Source organism: Antechinus flavipes, chromosome 3, assembly GCF_016432865.1.
Source record: "Antechinus flavipes isolate AdamAnt ecotype Samford, QLD, Australia chromosome 3, AdamAnt_v2, whole genome shotgun sequence".
NCBI lineage: Eukaryota > Metazoa > Chordata > Mammalia > Dasyuromorphia > Dasyuridae > Antechinus > Antechinus flavipes.
In genome coordinates this window covers 507,566,649-507,588,865 of record NC_067400.1, presented here as the reverse complement: position 1 = coordinate 507,588,865, position 22,217 = coordinate 507,566,649, and the positions used below count along the sequence as shown (strand labels likewise).

The 22,217-nt window shown below is 37.4% G+C and overlaps 1 protein-coding gene across 1 annotated transcript in view; it reads right to left on the bottom strand.

Annotated features, from left to right (window-relative positions):
• Positions 1-294: 294 nt before the first annotated feature.
• Positions 295-22,217, bottom strand: part of LOC127554982 (dixin) — a 31,545-nt gene continuing 9,622 nt past the window's right edge. Inside the window, exons 7-16 of the mRNA XM_051986967.1 lie at positions 19,538-19,642; positions 19,120-19,173; positions 13,308-13,400; positions 13,154-13,225; positions 12,799-12,888; positions 12,260-12,421; positions 11,749-11,806; positions 6,612-6,720; positions 5,288-5,396; positions 295-3,780 (exon numbers count right to left, since the gene is read on the bottom strand). Coding sequence (XP_051842927.1) covers positions 3,700-3,780; positions 5,288-5,396; positions 6,612-6,720; positions 11,749-11,806; positions 12,260-12,421; positions 12,799-12,888; positions 13,154-13,225; positions 13,308-13,400; positions 19,120-19,173; positions 19,538-19,642 — 933 coding nt within the window. The 3' untranslated portion in view covers positions 295-3,699. The remainder of the gene's footprint in view (positions 3,781-5,287; positions 5,397-6,611; positions 6,721-11,748; positions 11,807-12,259; positions 12,422-12,798; positions 12,889-13,153; positions 13,226-13,307; positions 13,401-19,119; positions 19,174-19,537; positions 19,643-22,217) is intronic.

The following is a 22,217-nucleotide window of genomic DNA, read 5'->3' as shown; positions in this document are numbered from 1 at the left end:
TTACCATTTTAGGTAACAATATGGCAATTTTGTGGTTTATCTCAAATAGTAATTTTTGGATTTTTCTTGTAATTTATTTTGTATACTTTGGGACTGTTTCGTAATGATTTTGACTTTCAGATTATTTGAAGATCACATTTATTTATTTATATCAAGTGATATACTACACATGGAATCCTAAATGATAAAACTGAAATCTGAAAATGTTTTTAAACCTAGTAGAATAAAGACATTAGTTAAAATAAAATATCCTTAGAACTTCTCTTTCTTCAAGTAAACAGCAGAGGGAAAGAATTAACATTAATGAAATTTAAATTTTTATTGATTTTAGTTGACAAACTAGAAGCACAGTTAAGGGGTTTAGTTTGCAAATTCCTTTTTATTTTATAGTTTCTTTTTTCTTTTTCCAATGAGCACAGAAATCTCTAATACATACAGGCAGGTAAAACTGGTTATCAATTCACTAATAGACAAATTAGAAGCCTCTGGAATTAACAGAGGGAAAGTCTTGCTGAGAATGCTAGAAAATAGGAAGTATGTGCAATAATTCTTTCGAAACCTATGGTTGCAAATACCCATGTTTCTAAGAAAATATAACTTTATGCAGGTGTGTCTTAAGCATGCGACACCTATATTTGATAAACTCAGACAATAAGGTAGGGTAACTGTGCAAAAATAATGAACATTTTGTGAAAAAAAAATTTAACTTAAGTGCTTTTTTTTTTTTTGAGAGATGGGATTTCTCCTGGATTTTATAGATACATGGAGATAATTTTCCCTGCTATAATCCATCCTGATGGGAGACATCCAAAGAGTTGGAAAATAAAATTGTTGACATATAAAAAGACACTTAACCCAAGCTGATACTAACTATAGAGTATACCAATTTAGGGAATATGACAAGGAAAGGTAGCCTTTGGTTAGAAGATGACTTTTTAAGGGCTTGAATTCCTTCCTGGATTAGTCTTTATCTGGAAGGCATTGATTTTTTTTTAAAATTGTTTAAATTTCAAGTAATATTTCTTCTACTAAGAGTCTGATAACTTAAGAATGTTCTAGGAATATTGTTTTCGAGCTTAATGGAGGCAACAGCATAGACTTCCCTTAGGTATATCCCACCAATGGTTCATTTCAACATTTTGAATAAGATGTTATTATGGAGGAGTCCTGGATATCTTTACAATGCACTGTAAACAAGACTGTTTAAAAAACAAAACAAAACAAAACAAAAAAACCAGAAGCAGTTTATGACTCCTTCCTGAGTACTACTATCCCTTTTAAAAAGCATCATTTTTGCACCCATGTTACTGAATAATAATCAGAATTATAATGTATGGAGGCTATCCATGCTGCATAGAATCAACCAGAAAAAAAGTGAACTTATTGAATTTTTATTCTCCTCCCAAGAAATTTCTTCTTTGCGCTGGGCTAATGCCATACTCCTTTCCAAAAGGGGAGCAGAATCGAGGCTAGAGAAGGTGGAGAATCGTGACTTGGATTTAGTCATTTTTCTCTGAAAATGAAGATATTTTACCTAACAGCATGATTATTGACTGAAGTAAAATGAACAGTTTAAAATTTGTAATTGCAAGACATTCAAAAGAGGTCACAAGTAAAACATACAAAGAGTTTTGGCCTGATAACCACGCTGTCACAGCAAAATACTAAAATTCATGCAACAGAGAAATTGGTGATAAACCTTTTTTCCCCCAGATGATCCTGGAAAAGATGGAGAATACACTATGTTCTTCTCCTCACTTTCAGTAGTGAAATTTCTCTTATTTTTGATTGACTTTCCCAATTACTATTTGTTTAACAGTCATTTCAGATGAGAAAACATTCTCTGTGAGAAAAGCAAGAGATACATGTACAATGAAGGGCATAAAGTATCTTCTCAACTCCAGTAGCAGAAAGAATCATCAAATAGCCTACACAAAAGTACCTCCAATGTTAAAAATGACAAGTAGTGTTGAAGGAACTGGAAATTAGTTGTCACTGGTACACTTGTAATAAAAAAAAAAAACTTGGATTTTGTTGTATTTTTTTCTTCATCACAAGGCTGATAAGAAGAGCCTGTATAAAAGCTAGCTATCTGGGTTCTCTAGAAAACGAATACCTTATGGAATGTGAGACAATACAGAGGGTGCTCACATTCATGTTATAAAAATAGACAGGGTTCTCAATGAACAGCAAATGGATATAAAAGAATTCTCCAAACACGAACCATTTTTAAAAGGGTATATCTATATATAAAAACAACAAGATGTGATCTCAGAGCTGCAAAGGACAGTATTCTGAAATGATTTGGGAATGGAACATGAGAGATGATCTGGAGACAGACGGGTCAAGAACCCAGAGCTGATCTGTAGAACTCTTCTGGTTTGGCAGTGTACATTGGCAGTTATGGCCAGCCTGCTTTTGATAAACATAGCTGGTTGGTTTTAGATGGCACTTGGCTGGTGGGTGAGAAAATTCATCTTCCCATCTGGTATTTAGGAATTTGTCCTCCCAGGCCCCCTGGATTCTCTCCCCTTTCCCCCAAGGGGAAAAAAAAACCCTTTTCTTGTACTACTCAAGTCCAACAATAAAAGGAATCTGAGTGGTTTTCCCTGCCATTCAGAAAAAGTAGTATGGTTCTCACCACACCCTAAGTGTCAGCCAGTGATAAATAATACAACATTAAAGTAATATCTGGTCTTGGTCTAAGACAAGACTTTAGGACATACCAACTCCACCAGCTCCATAAAGAAATACTGGGGCCAGCAAGACTGTCCCCTGAATGCAGGAAAAAAGAGACTGATGGCTGAGTAAAGTCAAGAAAAATCATAGGAAGAAGAAAGTCAAGAAGATATAGGTAGCAGCACCTTTCTATACCCGCCTGAATGTTTAAGGAGACTTTTACTCCTTATTCCTTTCAAATGCAAAGTTCATCAGCTGGAAGAAGTAAACAGTTTCTAACTTAAACAGTCCTCCAAGGAAACTATCAACATATAAAACAAAATAGCCCAGGAAGCAGTTTGAAGGGCAAGCTGTAGAACCAATTCTGATAAGTTGGTCCAAGTTCTTTATACCAATCTGAGACATCAAACAGCAGAGGGGCAGCCCTCTCACTGTCTAATGAAGAACTAAGCATCATCCATGTCCAATCCAAAAGAATTTTTGAAGGAGGAACCTTCTTCTTTGGTACCACCCTCAGGTGTACTCTTGGGTCATAAAAGTTGCAGGGGAACCAGAAAAATTGGTAGATTGCCTTGCCCTTGAGTGCAAATTCTGGAACTATATTTGTTATAACCATAAAGGCCAATTAAAATAATACTGTAACATGCAGGAGTGAAGCATCTGATTCCCAGATTTAGAACAGTAGCAGCCATGCCCTTCACTGGAAGGGATTATCCATCCACATTAGTTAAGGCCTTCGGTTTGTTGTTGTCATCAGGATAAAACAAAACAATGCATTCCCAACATTTGGGAGTCACCACTCCAAATTAACCCACGGTCCACATCTAGACATGGAATGTTGAGAACCAGACAGGCCAGGCCACACACACAGGCTGGCCTCTGGTCATCTCACTTGGAAAGTCTTTTCTTTTGGCAGCACGTCTAGAAACCTTCTAGGGTCTTCTGGGTTAAATCCTCATTCCTGAGTGAAGTAGCCAAAGAGTGACCAAGTTCCAAAAACCTCCAGTCTGGGAGTCGATGTCAGTTCTCTCCATGATCTTCTTCAACCCAGGCCACAATTTTTCCTTCCCATCCAGGAATAACATCATCATCGTGAAAGACCTAGAGAATGAAAGTAAGAAATGAGAAAGGCTGGGAAAGGGGGGGGGATCTTGCTGAGATGAATTTATCAATATGAAATAGGATGTGGAAGTTAACTGTGAGTTTAAAGACGCATAGCACTCAGGTTCTATATTCCTTGTAACACTGAGTTGCTGTATAGCTTGAAATAAAAAAATTAAAAACAAAAAAACACTGCTCTCTCTCTTTTTTTTAAAGGAAATGTGTAGAATTAGGTTTTTATTTACAGGACACTTAAAGATAAGAAATTTCACATAGAAATAACTCTATTGAGGACAAAGGTTTCATATAGTATGTACACAGTTCAAATTGTTCAAGTATACTTTACGTCTACAATAAAAGTCACATTTATAAAATTATTTTAATGAAGAGACACTAAGACAAAATTATACCAAGAGCAAGAGGTGTAAGACTTGATGGTCTGAAGATAAAATCTAAAAGTTAAAGGTAGATTCTAGTACAATGTTTCAACTTCTGCAGAGAAATACTTTTTAATTAAACTTGAGGAAATCTTACATATCAGTTAATTTTCATGGGACTGGACTACTTCAATTTTTTTAAGTCCTTAAATTCTTCAATTGTGATATATGTTTTTTCAGTTTTACTTAGTTTTTCATCTTATTGACAAAATAATTCCTATCCTTTCCTTGGACTCACAGCAGATTATAAGGATTAATAAATTATTGTTCAGAAAGTACAGCCATATAAGTATATAATAAAAGAAGAAGGTGACGATTAAAGGAGTGCTAGTCTGTTTATGTGATGAAATAAGGAAAGAATGGTTAACAAGTTCCCTGGATCTGTTCTTTTTTGTTTCATCACAAACAAGAGGAGGAAAAAAATAAATTCAGAACCACCATGGTAGAAAACCTTTACTTTTGTAAACTATGATTTTTGACTTTTTTTCTCATGACCTAGAATTTGCTTCAGAAAAGTAAAAGAACTACAGCTTCCTTTTTGCAGATTGAAGAAAAAATGCTGTTCTAAGAGATGACAAACTATGGACTCCTCAAGGATTTAGGAGGAAGAATTATTCTCTCTGATCTCCCTTAAATGTCCTTCAAGTACTCTATTTAGGAAATACTACACCATTCCTAGAAAATATTCATTACTTCCAAAGTATAATAAGGCTCAGGCTCAAACTGAAGTCTGCTTGTTTATTTTGAAAAATGAAGGATGATATGGCTTTCATTTCTGGCTTGGCAGATCACATATACAGTAGCCTGATAGCCAGGCTAGGCTAAGCTAATTACTAAGTAGATGTGACTAAAATACTAGAGAAAGCTAACAATTCCTTGATCTATTCCACAGCCCATGGAATTTCAAATCACGGTCCAAATAGGCTCTAAGCAATTTCTTTGATCAGAATCTGAGCTCTGGCCAAATTAAAACTTCAGCAAACTCGGGTACCAGCCCTGAAGGACAAAAAGGGCTGGAGGGAAGGTCTTATCTCTTGAGTATGGATGGCATTATATAGAAGCTTCTGTACCTCCTCTTTGACAGTGCCAAACTCAGGGTCCAGGGCTTTGAAGTGGTATCGATGATTCCCTTCCCGGTCGATAGCTGCTTTAAAATCCTTCAGAGTCACCTCCCCCAACCTGCAACACAGGAGAACACTACAATAATCTATTATTCAATGGAATAGGAAGGGAGGATGTCAACTTGCAACAAAAGCTGCTGCCAAAGTCACTCCAGGCAACAGTAGCATGTCCTTCATGGGTCATTGGTCCTGATAACCTAGATGATTTGAAAACAATAGACATTGGGAAACCAGTTAACTGAGGGGAATGAGATCCATACTATCCATGATGTGAGGTCAGAATTGTAAATGGGTTTGTTTGCTTCACTGGCAGTCAAAGTCCAGTATTTTTCTCTGAGAATGATACCCTAGAGGCTCTGAGGCCTCTAGAATTTAACTTGGTGAATAACCTCAGCAAATAAGCACCAAATGGCTTTCCTTGGTAGATAGTATAAGGTTTTTTGTTTTGTTTCCTCTTTTTGTTTTAGTTTCTAACAATCTGTATTAACACTTGTAGAGGCAGTATGGCAAAGTAGATTGCTAACCTAATTAATTGGGACATCTTGTAGAGCCAACTCTTGACACTTGGTAGCTATGTTACTTTTGGTAGGTCATGTAAGCTCTGTGTAACTTCAAAGACTTATTTACTAAGTTAGGGACAAGTAGGATCTGCGGCCACTAAAGAGTGTTTTTCCATGATGATACAATCACCTGCCTAAAGAGGAATTGCAGAGAATGGGACTTAACCTACTTCAGCCCTGATAGAATCATAGAACTGGAAGGAGCTTTAGCAGTCATTTGATACAAAATGTTCATTTTATCGATGGAGAAATCAAGTCCCAATGAGAGAAACGGGCTTGTCCATGGCCATCCAGCTGCTAGAACTACCAATCTAGCCTCTTCCCACAATACTATGTTACCTCTCAGGTGTCTCAGTAATCATTCGGTCAATTCTATTATTATTACTGCTCAATGTGGATTTTTTAAAAATAGCAACTGGCACCAAAAAAAAATCAAACAAAATATTATTTAAAATTGCTCCTCAAATTTGTATATTTGAGCACAAAAAATAAAGTTAGGAATAGGCAATGCTGATTTCACCCTCCCTTTGTCACCCAGGGTAGACTATTGTACCCTACCAGGCTCCTATCCTCAAACCCTCTCAAACAGTTTTAGTCCATACTTCTCAGGCATTCTCCCACATTACCAGACGGGTCAAGATGGTAGTGATGGAAATGTCTGGCTCTGTTTTCCTTGCCTTTCTTATAAGGATGCAGACCCTCCAACATCTCACCTCTTTGGTATGTTGACCATGAAGGGAGTAAGTGAACGGTCAGTGAAATAAAGCACTTTAGTGCAAGCACTGTGGTTGATGGTTGGAGAACTCTGGGAATGAGGCAATTCTGCAAAAAGTGAGAGAATCCTGTGGTCAGAACACCAGTCTTACCCACACATTTACCCACAAACTATCTCATCCAAATGTCCAGGCACCTGCCAGGTCATGGCAACAGTTGCCTTGAACCCATTAACATATCATACACATAGAGAGTGATCATAGGAACTTAAGAGTGGGGCCATGAGGAAAAAAGATGCTTCAAACATGGACTCTGCCCTTAAGAGCCTCAAATACATTCAGAGTGGTGCTGCCAAGGGTCAAAGTTTTTGATAAGAAACAAACATGGTTAAATTTCAAATGAAATCACAGCTACCTATGGAGGAGGAGAAACAACAAGAGGTACATACAGATTCTCAATATGGAGATCAGAAATAAAATATGATTTTGTCATTCTTATGTGATTCAGAAAAGGATACTCACCGGGACAACAGACTTGTAGAAACTCTAGTTTTTAAAAGATAAGAAGGAATTCCCCTTCTGAAAGATACTGAGACTTACCCAAGTAATAGGAATTCTAAAGCATATCTTGAGCTCCATGTCTTACCTTTCTCCTTTGCATTTGTCCAAAGAGTGTAAATAGTAGCTAGCTATATCTAGCTAAAACTTTCACAGAAAGGCTACTCTGATTTCATTAAAAAACCATTATCCTAGGAACCCAAAATTAGTCACAGGAATTTCTCTTAGAGCTGGAAATTCTCCTGAAGCTCTTACAGAATACTTTCCTCTTAAGTTACTCTGGACATTTAATCCAGAACAAATGGGAGTAATTGTTTTGAGAAAGAAGTACATGAGACAAACCAAAAGGAGAAATAGGATGGGGAAGTGGAAGGCAGGCAAGGGTGTTTTATATGGACAGCGAAGAATCACAGAATTTCAGAGTGAATAGGGTCAAATCCATATCCTAAACATACCTAATAACTCATCATTATTTTCAAGTACAAGGAGGGAAAATTTACTAACTCTGAAGGCAGTCTATTCTACTTTGGAAATGTGCCATTCTCAAATTGTGGTATATGAATGTTATGGAATATTATTGTTCTGTAAGAAATGACCAGCAGGATGAATATAGAGAGGACTGGAGAGACTTACATGAACTGATGCTAAGTGAAATGAGCAGAACTAGGAGATCATTATAGACTTCAACAACTATACTATATGATGATCAATTCTGATGGATGTGGCTCTCTTCAACAATGAGAGGGTCCAAATCAATTCCAATTGATCTGTAATGAACAGAACCAGGTACACCCAGAGAAAGAGCCCTGGGAAATGAGTATGGACCACAACATAACATTTCCACTCTTTCTGTTACTGTTTGCTTATATGTTTGTTTTTTTCTTCTCAGGTTATTTTTACCTTCTTTCTAAATCCAATCTTTCCTGTGCAACAATATAACTATATAAATATGTATACATATAATGTATTTAACATATATTTTAACATATTTAACATCTAGGGGAGGGGGTGGGAGGGAAGAGGGAAAAAGTTAGAATAGAAGTTTTTACAAGGGTCAATGTTGAAAAATTACCATGTTTTGTATATAAAAAGCTGTAATAAAAAATAAATTTTTTTAAAAGGGGAAAAAAAAGAAATGTGCCATTCTCTTTTTGCAATTATCACTTTAAATTAGCTAGCAGTTGATTCTCAAAAAAATTAATTGCTGAAATCACCTGTGATGATACTCCTTTCTGAAATATTAATTATAAGCATTAAAGCAATATTGGCAATTGTTCAGCATTGTGACTAAAAAAACTTTGTAATTTTAATAAAGAACTCAGCTTATAACATTTAGGAAGTTGCCTATATTTTATATTATATAATACATATGCATATCTACACCTCTCTATGTACATATATGTTTTATATATCTTAGTCTCTGTTTCTCTCACTCCCTTCATCCCCAGTATCTACTCCTTAGTCCTTTAAAGTGATAAAATTTCCTAAGACTTAGTCAAATCTATATCATCAAATTTTCACTAAACTGGGGAAAGTGCTAAAGATAAGACTAGTGGAACAATCAATCCAAGGAAAGCTGAAACAAATATTTAAAAACAAAAAGACAAAATCAATTTAGGTCTTAAAATTTCCATGTCTACTTACAAAACTGTATGTTTGGTTATTCTGTAAACCACTGTGACCAGTAATGAGACTGAAGATTCATGAAAACAGTTATTATTCAAGGGAATAAAGGGAGATACTTGGGACCATGCATTTGGAAAAATACTAATAGGTTTGCGTAGGTTTGCTTGGCATATTTCAATATGGATGTCTTCTATTTGTTTTGTAGAAATTTTATTTTTTGTTTAAACTTTTAATTCTCTATTTGTAGTGGCTAGAAACTGGAAAATGAATGGATGCCCATCAATTAGAGGATAGCTGGGTAAACTGTGGTATATGAATGTTATGGAATATTATGGAATATTATTGTTCTGTAAGAAATGACCAGCAGGATGAATACAGAGAGGACTGGCGAGACTTACATGAACTGATGCTAAGTGAAATGAGCAGAACCAGGAGATCATTATGCACTTCAACAACGATATTGTATGAGGACATATTTTGATGGAAGTGGATTTCTTTGACAAAGAGACCTAACTGAGTTTCAATTGATAAATGACGGACAAAAGCAGCTACACCCAAAGAAAGAACACTGGGAAACGAATGTGAACTATCTGCATTTTTGTTTTTCTTCCCGGGTTATTTATACCTTCTGAATCCAATTCTCCCTATGCAACAAGAGAACTGTTCGGTTCTGCAAACATATATTGTATCTAGAATATACTACAACATATCCAACATATAAAGGACTGCTTGCCATCTAGGAGAGGGGGTGGAGGGAGGGAGGGGGAAAAAAATCGGAAAAGAAACGAGTGCAAAGGATAATGTTGTCAATATAAAGTAATCATTAAATTAAAAAAAAAGATTCAAAAATAAATAAATAAATAAATAAATAAACTTTTAATTCTTTTAAAAATCTTGCATTTTAACTTTGGATGACTTAATTATGAATGGATTTGTTAGTATAAAATTTTCTGTGCATCAAGTTTTGTTGGAATCTTTACAAACTGTTAAGTCATTAGAGTTGATAGAGACAACAAAAATCTAATTTAGCATGGTTCAGTATCATTGATCTGATCTTACAAGGAGATGTTTTGGGCCAGAACCTGAAACAAGGTACTAAGTAGAACTAATAGAAACAATGTTTATGTTCACACCTTTAGAGAGCTTATATAAGCAAGAAGTATTTAAGTTCTCATTGGAGTTCACAAGTACGGTGTTCACAAAGTAAACTTTGTAACTTTATGAAGTCACACCTCCCATGAAGCTCTTAGGGACAGAGAGCACTCTGGAAGAAATCCCACAAACCCTCTCTCAAAGGAGCATAAATAGAGCTTCAGTGAGCCCAGTCAGGGAGTTCAGCTTTATTACATTGAGAGGGGAGCAACAAGTGAGTTCAGCCAGAAGCCCTCTCTCAGAAGAGAGTTATTTCGGGTTAGAGAGTTACTTCGGAACATTGACTGGGGTTGGAGAGGAGCACTCTGGAGAAAGCCCACAAGCCCTCTCTCCGAGGCAAGAGAGATTCATTCATTTTCCACTTGGCTGGCTGGAGGCTGAAGAAAGCAGAGGCAGAAGCAAAGGACAATCTGCAAGAACTCTTGGAACCAAGCAGAGAGATAGGCCCCAACTAACCGGGCTATTTTGGAAGGAGAAAATAAACGTTTGCATTTTTATCACCTGGCTGCATTTGGGATGATTATTACTTTCAACTGAAACTAAGGCTGCTTCCAGAAAACCTCCCAGAAAAACCTCTTTCCAGAGAGAACCATTATTATTTTAAAGAAGAGAAGAACACCACATTTTTAGATTGTAACTAACATTCTGTATTTTTGTTGCTATTGAGAGTAAATAAATGCTTGAACTTTTTTTGATATGCTAGAGCCCTTTAGGGTAGTTAGCAAAAGCAGAATACTACAGTATTGAAAGACATGGTAAATTTAGTGAAAATGAAGAGAGCTATATACATCCAAAGAAAGGACTGTGGGAACTGAGTGTGGACCACAACATAGTATTTTCACTCTTTCTGTTGTTGTTTGCTTGCATTTTGTTTTCTTTCTCAGGTTTTTTTTTTTCCTTCTTGAGCCAATTTTTCTCATGCAGCAAGTTAATTGTATGAATATGTATACATATATTGTATTTAACATATGTTTTAACTTATTTAAAATATTTTGGACTACCTGCCATCTGGGGAGTGGGGGTAAGGAGGGGAAAATCTGGAACAGAAGGTTTTGCAAGGGTCAATGTTGAAAAATTACACATGCATATGTTTTATAAATAAAAAGCTTTAATAAATAAAATTAAATATTTAAATTTTAAAAATTAAAAAAAAAGATTTGTACCAACAACAATAACAAAAAAGAATTTAGTGAAAAATAAAGATGTAATTTTTGTTTCCTAAACAAATTCACATACTCATTGAAATCTATCCATGGATCTTTAAGGGTCAAGAATCTTTTTTCTAGAGGAAATTAGGCTAAAGGTGAGCAAGTGTGAAAACTAGGAAGCAAAATATAAAATGAAATCGAAAATATCAGATAGTAATATGGGTATGCTTCAGAAATCTCTAAAAGAACAAAGGGAAACATGCAATAAATGACCAAGGACAAAGTAGTTTACTGCCATTAACAGAAGAAAGTGGTATTTCTGAATTTTTGCCACTAGATGGTGCAAGCATTTTAGTTTTAAATGCAGTTTGAAATGATTTTCACTGGATTAAACTAACCCAGAGGATAAAGAATTTTCTCATAGATCCAAAGGCTTTGCTTCTAAGCAGTTATATCTTTGCTACTAAGTCCAGGGTAATTTGTACATCTGAGGTTTTTGATTTCTTTCTAAGTTTGAGAGTCTAAGTTTATTATATTAGTTCTGTACCCAAGTGATTATAAGAAACAAAAAGTTTAAACTTTAGGTTTAATTTTCCAGGAGTCCCTGCTAGAGGTTATTAGAAAATATACAATTAGGACTGGGGGGTACTCACTTGAATTAGGGGGCCAGGACTCCCGGTATTCACTACCTCTTGGTGATTTACCCCGAACCTGAGGATATAAACCAAGAGAACCAATATCAGTACAATCCAATTTCCATTTTATACATGGGAGACTCGTAAGGAGATTTACATAATAAAAATCTACTTAAAATACGCACCCCTTTCTCTCTCACCAGCCATCATACCTCTGCCTAAAGTGCCATATAACTGCTAAGCACATTTTCAGTGAACTCTGCAAGCCAACATACTGGAGTGATTCTCTGGGGTTAGGAAGGTTTAAGTCTCTCAAGGACCCACACTGTAACCAAAAGGAATGGCACCATCCACTCCAGGCCCAAACAGTCATTCATAAAGAACCAGGCCCAAGAGAAAAGAGACCAAACAGAACTGCAGCCCTCAACAAGTCAGCAGCCACAGTTTTAGACTGTATCCTTTACATTCACCTCACCTAGCACATACAGAAACACGCCTGGTGAACAGAGGGCCCAGAGGGCCAGGTTACCCGTTTGTCCTGTTTCTTCTGCATCTCCATCGCGTGCAGGCGCTCCATGAGGCTGGAGATGCCTTGTTCCAGGCTATCAATGGTGTGGTGCTGGGGGTCATGGCCACTGAAGCTGTTGCGCAGGCTCCGCAGAGCATCTCGGACAAGCTGCAGGTCATTGGCCTACAGGTGAAGCGGGTTTCCCATCAAGAAAGACAAGGACTGCTACTGCATTGTGCAGGCTGGTGTGGAAGGGCCTGGAATCCCACCCAAAGGGATGGAGCCTCAGGGATCCCTTTTATCACTGTCCTTGCTTGTGTACATACATACATTTGTTTACTAGGGAGGGAGGAGGACAGAAGGGAGTTTGCAGAGTAACTTCTTCTACCTTGCTGGGTCTTAGCTTCAGATCATTAACTTCTTATATCTCCAGAGCAATTCTAAGAAGAGGGAAACTGGGACACTAGAAAAAAACGTGATTTGGGCCAAAACCCAGAACTAAGTACTATTCTAATGTATGTTAGTGCAGGAGACCTCTGCTCCAAAATCTAATTACCTACCCCTCTGTGGGCAGCTGAAGCAGATCCTTTCCCAGACATTGGGAGGAAAAACCCATTGCTTTGAGTATTGTGACTATTGTAGTTGGTTACCTGATGAAGCAAGAAAAAGAAATAAAAAAAGAAGGAACACTTGTTATAGGATAAGACCACAGTGATTTTTTTTTTTAAGTTCTTATTCTAGTTTCTGCCACAGTTGCAGCAAGACCCAGACAGTTGAGAAAAGAAAAAAGCTGGGCTTCCCTTCCAACATCAGGTAGATGATGTTTTAGGAGGAGAAAAAAGTAGAATTCAGGTTTTTCTCCTTATGTTAAAAAAATGTAGAATGAAAACGTCAGGCCTGACACACTCCCATTACCTCATCGGCATCTCTCTTCATACAGTGTGCCAAGAGGACGTCCTTTTGTTCCAGTTCCCGTTCTAGATCGAACTAAAAGGCCAAGAAAGCAGATGAAAAAAGGGTTGCTTCAGGTCAGCATAGTAGTAAAATCATTTTTTGGCTGCATCCCTACCTGTTGGTAATTGGCCTCAGAAAGTTTCCTGAGAGCTTCCTCCAGTTTCCCCTGGTGCTGCTGTATGAGACGATCCTTTTGTCCCAACTCTTTCTGCAACAGAAAGGGGTGAAGAGCTTTCAAAAGTACATCATGATGCAGGCAGAATAGATGGCTCATTCTCTGCCCATTCTCCCGCCATCCAAGGAAAAGACCACTTGTAGAAGAAAAGTTCCTTGTGGGTCCTGTTCCATGAGGACAAAAGACATCAGAGATGAAAGTGCTCAACAAACAGGTCTCCTGGGACTGGGGGAATAATGTGAAGAAAAGCCTCGTAGAGAGAAGTAAGTAATTTCTGCAATGGTTCTTTCAATCTTGAATTTTCATGTTTTTATCAGACTCCATTCTTTTAGGAAACCTTTCTAACAGCTGCTGTTACTCCTATTTCTGACCTCTAGGGGCACCAGGGTCTTTCTACTTCTCTGTGACAATGTGAATAAATCTCCTTTTTCCTTGGATTAGCTCAAATAAGGATAGAATCTTTTTAAAGAATCCTCTCAGTCGGTAAATAAAGGAAGAAAAGAAATTACAAAATCATAAAGATAATGGTACAATGGAGAAATACTTATTTTACATCTAGATTGGCCTGACTAGTAGCAGTTTACTGCCTCCAAGTCCTACTTCTTTTTCCTCATCTCAAATCTGTCTAGTTGTATGCAAGAACAGGTTATTCCGGCTCTTCGTTAAAGACATATTTGGACTGGCATGAATGCTGGATTCAAGGTGGGGTCTTAGTCTCTATTAGTTCCTGTTTCTAATTATAAACCTGAACTATGAAGCGGTTGGGCTAGATGACCTCTAAAGGCCCTTTCACCCTCTCTGGATGTGGATGGCACTAGCATAGAATTTTCAGAGATTCCTCTTTAATGTTCCAGGATATCTTACACTAACACTGCAGTCATATCCTTCTATCTTATGGCGGCCCTACAGCTCTGGCCCCTGGAAGTCCTAACCTTACCTTTGACTTGTTTCTTTCAGCTTTGATTCATTTGTTGAAACACATTCAACTAGCTCATCTAATAACACAAAATTAGAAATGACCTCAGAAGTTATCAAGTGCTATCTGTTATAAGCAGTCCAATCCATGGGAAATATAAATCCTTCCTACAAAATCTTCAAATATCCCCTTTAGGAAACAATAAACTGGGAAAACATTTTTACAATCAAAGGTTCTGATGAAGGCCTCATTTCCAAAATATATAGAGAACTGACTCTAATTTATAAGAAATCAAGCCATTCTCCAATTGATAAATGGTCAAAGGATCTGAACAGACAATTCTCAGATGAAGAAATTAAAACTATTTCTAGCCATATGAAAATATGCTCCAAATCATTATTAATCAGAGAAATGCAAATTAAGACAACTCTGAGATACCACTACACACCTGTCAGATTGGCTAGAATGACAGGGAAAGCTAATGAGTAATGTTGGAGGGGATGTGGGAAAACAGGGACACTGATACATTGTTGGTGGAATTGTGAATACATCCAGCAATTCTGGAGAGCAATCTGGAACTATGCTCAAAAAGTTATCAAACTGTGCGTACCCTTTGATCCAGCAGTGTTTCTACTGGGTTTATACCCCAAAGAGATACTAAAGAAGGGAAAGGGACCTATATGTGCCAAAATGTTTGTGGCAGCCCTGTTTGTAGTGGCTAGAAACTGGAAAATGAAGGGATGCCCATCAATTGGAGAATGGTTGAGTACATTGTGGTATATGAATGTTATGGAATATTATTGTTCTGTAAGAAATGACCAGCAGGATAAATACAGAGAGGACTGGCGAGACTTACATGAACTGATGCTGAGTGAAACGAGAAGAACCAGGAGATCATTATATACCTCAACAACCATAGTGTATGAGGATGTATTCTGATGGAAGTAGATTTCTTCAACAAAGAGACCTAACTCAATTTCAATTATCAAGGATGGACAGAAGCAGCTACACCCAAAGAAAGAACACTGGGAAATGAATATAAACTGCTTGCATTTTTGTTTTTCTTCCCGGGTTATTTATACCTTCTGAATCCAATTCTCCCTGTGCAACAAGAGAACTGTTCGGTTCTGCACACATATATTGTATCTAGGATATACTGTAATCTATTTAACATGTATAGAACTGCTTGCCATCTGGGGGAGGGGGTGGAGGGAGGGAGAGGAAAAATTGGAACAGAAGTGAGTGCAAGGGATAATTTGTAAAAATTTACCCTGGCATGGGTTCTGTCAATAAAAAGTTATTTTAAAAAAGTTATTAAAAGGAATAACAAAAATAACCAAAAAAATAACAACAACAACAACAACAACAACAAAAATATCCCCTTTAAATCCACTAGTATCGAGGGGCATCCAATTAATCCCCCAGACCAGTCCATAATATTTGGGGTCAACTCTAATTATTAGAAGTTTCTTTTTCACAAATTCTGAGCAATGAAAGGAACCTCAAAATCACCTTTTCTTGACCCAGAATCCACTCAATAACATATTAATAATCTTATTGTATTCTCCCTGAACAGGCTCCATCCAGAGTACTGTGTTCGGTTCAAAGCAGCATTGCTTAGGAAAGAAAATGGTGAGCTGGAGAGTGACAGAACAGAAACTGTGTGACATGAAGACTGATGGAAGGTCAAGGAGACAAGACCTTTATCTTCAAATATTTGAAAAGTTGACATGGAAGAGAGAGAGTCATTCCCTTTGGCCCCAGAAGACAGATAACTGTGTGACAGTGGAGTTAGTGATGGATTTGTCGTCAGAGAGCTTAATTAGGCTCCAATCCCAGTTCCTCTACTTATAACCTGTGTAATCTTGACTTGACATCTTTGGGTCTCAGCTTCTTCCCTTTTTCAATGAGAAGGCTGGACTAGACAATTTTTCCTTTTTGATTCTGGCTTGGTCATCCAGTGGGTTAGTTATTCCTCCTAGATTTTATCATCTGCACATCTGATAATCACACCATCTTATGACTTCATCCAAATTGTTGATTTAAAATTAGTACAGAGTCAAAAACAAATCCCTGGGATAAAGCGCTAGAAAACAGCCCTTCAAATCATACCAATCATTACTGAACACTCTTTCTGGTTCTGTTATCAACCAGGTTGGAATTCAACCATAGTTTCAATTGTCTTTGACTTTGGCAAATGTTTTAGATAAGCTCTATCTACAGCTCACAGTCTAGTAAACCTGTTATAAAAGAAAATGTGTTTAACCTGACATGATCTGTTCTTTATGAAATCTAGCTAAGCCAAAAATCTGCCTCCTTTAGCCTCTAATCATTGGTCTTGACTTATGCCCTACAGCATTCTTATCTTCTCAGCACACACTCCGTGCTCTAGCCAAGTTGGTTATTTCTGCCCCAGAAAAAAAGTATTCCATGCTCACTATACTTTTAAAGCTCCATCAAAGGCTACTTTCTCAAAAAAGCCTTTGCTGATTCCCATCTGGTCCTGTTTCTGGCTAGTAGGCCTTTCCTTCTTTCCACATTTAGCACTTGGTTTTGTAACATGCCAATGAATTTATCATGTAATAGTACAGATTATAGCTATCTGTGTTGGAATCTTGTTCAGTAATGTGCAATTTTTTGTGACCCCATGCACTACTTTTTCCACAGTGTTTTCTCTGCAAAAATAGTAGAGTGACTTGCCAATTCCTTGTCTGGTAGATTACCTTTCTTTAGAACTTTCCACTATGACCTTGGATCCATCTTGGGTCATTATGCACAGAATAACTCTTTAGTTTCATTAAGCTACAAAAGCCTCTCTGCTATAAGAAGACAGTGAATCAGGAAAGATTTTTTTGTTCAGGCAAACAGAGATTGAGAACTTGACTAGCTCGTGTGAATCAGGAAAGATTTTTTTTTTCAGGCAAACAGAGATTGAGAACTTGACTAGCTAGTAAGCACACAGCTAGTAAGTGTCTGAGGATGGATTTCAACTCAGGTTTTCTTGTCTCCAGGACTGGCACTCTAACCACTAATCTACCTAACTGCCCCATTTAAACTATAAACTCTTTGGAGTACAGGAACTGTGTTTCATCTAAACTTTTTGTACTTTAAATGTCTTCTGCATTTCATAGAATTATAGATTTAAAATTGAAAAAGACTTGAAAGCTCATTTAACCCAATTCCCTTATTTTACAAGTAATGAAATTGAGGCTCAGTGAGATTAAATGAGTTATCTGACAAGTTATAAGTAGCAAAAGTGTACTGGAACCTAGACCTGTAGATCTCAAGCCCAGGCTTCTTCACTGTTATGCTGGAATCTGTAATTTGTTGTCTTTGTACTTGCCATCTAGAGCTAAGCAGAATAACTCAAGTCTGAGTTTGACATAATTCTTCAAATGGATGAAGATAGAGGATATGCCTTTCCCAAACTTTTTCTTCTTATACTCTTCCTTCATGCAGTTTTTGAATCTCATTTCCCTTTCTCTAGATAAACCTTAACTTTTCAATGTTCTTTCTAAAATGTGGTGCTTAGAAATAAATACAATATACAAAAACAGAATAAAATGAAATTGTTTTTGTGCTCTGGTACCAAAGCAGGGACCAGGCCCCAGATGCTCAATTTGGTTCTGTCCTTAAGGAATGGTCAGCTTCTGGCCTTTGTTTCTGTTATCCACTGGCAACTCTCCCCATCCCTGAAGCCTGACCAGAGCATTCTATCATCACTTTATAAAAGTCAACATCTGGCTACTGTCTCTTCTTGTTTCACACCTAGTTCCCACTGCTGGAATTCTCACTAAAATCCTATTTCTAGTTTGAGAGGCAGCTGCCTCTTTATTTATTTATGTAATAATGATAACAAGCAAGATCTGAACTCAAAAAAGTGAACAGGATACACTAACTTGCTCATTCTAGGATAACATACTCAGGATCTTCTATAGTCCCAGATGAATTGCTTTTTCAAAATCCTTCCACTGTAGACTTAAAATAGAAAATACTCTATAATTTAATAAGAAGGTAATTTCCATTAACTGTAAGGAGATAGTTATTTCCTCAGATTAATTCAGAGCAACAGAAGAGAATACAAGAAGCATTACTTACAAGGGCTTTAACTCCATACACTAATCTGTCTATTCAAATAAGTGCAAAAATGATATTAGGAAAACAAATAATAATACTTTATATTTTATAGTCTCTAGAAAGTTAGATGTGAAAGAGACAATCTAATTCAAGATCTTTACTTGATAAATATGAAAATTTAGTCTGTCCTAAGTCATCCCACAGTTAGTTATAACAAAGCTGGAAGGAAAATAGACCCTTTGACTTTTGATCCAATGCTCTTTCACTTTACTGTACAATGTTAGAGCACTTTTATGCCTACCATCTTGTTTGATCCTACCAGCAATTTCATGAATTAATTAGGGAAATATTATCTTAATTTTCAAAAAGGAAACTGAAGTTCCCAAGGTTATGTGGGCCCAACATGAGATAGTTAGTTAGCAGCAGAGAAAACGTTAGAATCCAGGCCTTCTGATTGTGAGCCAATGATCCTCCTATCATACCATTGCTTTCTGTAGGAAGCTACCATTCTTCCAGTTACCCAGGTTTGCATCCTTAGTATCATTTTCAATTCCTCATTATCCTTCACTCTACATATCCAATTATTTGACTGTGGGAGAGATTGTGTGGAGAAAGGACTGAGAATCAAGTAGGTGTGAGCAAAACACAAAGCATGAGGGAAAAGAATGATTTCAATTTTTTCTCACAGCAGCAGCAATGGAAAACAACTCATTTACAAAGAAGAGATGGGAATTATTTGCAACTTAGTTCCTTTCTTACTTTGTATTCTCCTAAGAGGCGGCTCCTCTCATCCAGTTTTCTCTGAAGATCTACCTGTAAGAAAGACAAGAAAAAGGTTCAGTGGAATGCTTGCCAACACAACTTGTGAAAACAGATACCTGATTATATCAAACAGCATATCATGTTGCTTAGGGAAAATAATAGAAACCCCATCTATGTCTCATCAGGAATACGCTCTGGCTGGAGACTCTTTGAGCCTATAGTCTCAGGGTCCTCAAAATCGCTGAGAAGCCCAAATATCTCTTTGCCCAGTATGGCCTGAAATGTATGTAGGAACAGAGATAAACTCAATGTTAATATATTGGTATTCGTACTGGTAATCTGGGGGCCATTCAACTCTGTGTTCAACAAGGTCACCTATCCAAGCTTCAATCCAGAAATATTTCATTCAACTCACATTCTGATTGTGTAGCTCATCCTTGTCCATATTTGCTCTCAAAAGTTCTTGTTTAAGCTGAAGAACAGATGTGTCCTGTTGAGTCAATCTCTGTTGCAAAGCATCCTGAGAGAAAGAATATCCTTAATGTGGTTATGCTCCATTATTAAGTCATTGTTGAGCATATACTTTGTGCGCTGCTATTCTCCTTGGCATTGTGGTCATTGTGGTCTCTGCCCACAAAAATCCTACAACATATTTAGGAAGGTAAGACTATTAGCGAGCAAGACATCTGTTCCTATGCCTTACCCAACCCTATTCATACTAAGTGGATCAAAATCCACTGGCATCTTTCTTCCAGTCTCTGATGAAGAGGTGGCCATCTTTATTTATAAAGCATCCTTTACTCTGTCTCCTTCCATCTTCTCTAGCAAATTACTCCCACAATCACCCCCCCTCTCTTCCTACCTATGAAATCCTTCACTGCTACCTACAAACACACTCAAGTCTCTTCTATGCTTAGAAAACCTTCAGGAGATACTTCGTCATCCCATCAAGTGATTGTCTTAGATGTCTTTTGCTTTTCATAGCCAACGTCCTAGAAAAAGCCATCTACACGCCCTGCCTCCACTTTGTCTCCTCTCATTTTCATATCAACCTTTTCAGTTTGGTTTCCAATCTCATCACTCTCCCTTAAGCTATTCTCTCTAAAATGATTGAGGCTGATGGCCTTTTCTCAATCCTCATCTTTGTCGACCACATTGCACTATGTGCTACTGCTAACCATCTCCCCTCTTGGTTTTTGGCAGCTGCTCTCTCAGTTCCCCTCCTACTCGTCTGACAACTCCTTTCCTGTCTCCTTGGATGGGTCATCATTCAAACCCATCTTCCATAACTGCAGGTATACCCCAAGGTTCTCCTGTGGGCCCTCTAGTCTCTTTCATTTGGTGATGTTATCCACTCCCATGGGTTGGATGATCGTTTGTGTAGCTGACTCCTAGATTTTCATATTCAGTCCTAGTCTCTCACCAGCCCCGCGCAGGGGAGGCTTGTAACTTTTGCTGCCTCCTGGATCTTTCAAATGGATGGTCTAAAGGCATTTCAAACTCAACAGGTTTAAAATAGAACTCATCTTTCCCCAACTTATACCTCTCCCCACAAGCTTTCCTTATCATGTCCCTAGTCACCATTTCCCAATTATCTTTCAAATCAAACCCAGACCCTTCTGTTTAGATTTTAAAGCCTTTTACATTCTTGCTTCCACCTAGCTAGTGACCTTAACTGAATCCTGCAGTTCAGCTAGCCTGGTCTTCTGACGCTTCTCACCCACAACACTCTAGACTGACAGGCTTGAAACCAAGAAGACTTTGGTTCAAAGTCTGCTGCAGATACTTACTAGCTAGATGGCTCTAGAGAAGTCATCTAACTTCTCTGGGACTCAGCTTCTTCACCTAAACCTTTCTAAGGTCCTTTACAAGCTACTAAATATTGCAGTGGATATAATGGACTGGGCTTGGATCAGGAAAAACTGAATTCAAAACCAGCCTGAGACTAGTCATGTGGCACTGTTTCCTCAGCTGTAAAATGGGGGTAATTAAACTCTATCTGTCAGGATTGTTGAGAGATCAAATGAGATAATACTTGTAAAGTACTTAGCAAAGCACACGGCACATAATAAATGCTTATTAAGTCTGTCCCTCCTTCCTTCCCTATATTTATGATCCTGTGATCTCCAGTCCCTGTGCCTTTGCACCAGCTTGTCTCCATGATCAAAATGTATTCTCTCTACATCTTTACTTTCCTGTTTTCCTTCAAAATCCAATTCAAGTACCACTTTTCATATGTATATTTTCCTGTTTCTCTTCTCACCCACCACCCACTTCCAGCTGCCAATGCTCCCCCCTCAAAAATACTTTTTATTTATTTATTCTCATTTGGTTCATGTTCTATAATAGAAGGACTATTCTTGAGAAGTCTTTCTTTTTTTTTTTTTTGTCTTAGTCTCTCCAACATTTAGGATAGTGCCTGGTACATACTGGTATTACATAAATGACTGACAGTATGGGGACCAGACCAGATTTCATTAATATAAGGAACTCTAGTGTAGAAACTACCTACTCTGATGTAGGTCCATAACCCTATGACATGAAGTCCAGTTGCTGAGGGCACAGGCAGAGTGTGTGACTTAAATAGCTACACAGCTGGGATATGTTAGTGATAGGATAAGAACTTTCCAACTTCACACTTAGCACTCTATCCCCTTTGCCAAGGAGGTAAACCTCTTGAGTTATCAGATACAAACAAGAGAAAATGAGACAATATATATGAGAGAGCTTATTTTGTAATACAAACAAAAATAAATAAATAAAAGGAGTTAGAAAAGCAAGATGACAATGTGGACTGGAATTATCAGAGAAGTCACAGAAAAAGTAGAACCTGGGGGAGGGAATAAAGGGAGAGAGAAAATTTGAAACTGAAAATTAAAAAAAAAGCAGGACCTTAACTAGGTCTTGAAAGATTGAAATATAGATAAGCTGGAAAAAAGGCATTCTATATGGAAGAGACAGTCATTTTTTCTTATTTTACAAAAATGGAGGCTTTTAAAATCTATGAGGTCGGGCTTGTACTATAGTCTCATACTCCACTTCTGGTCAGAGATATAGGGCAGCATCTCCTTGATCTCAGGATATTGGCCTACCTT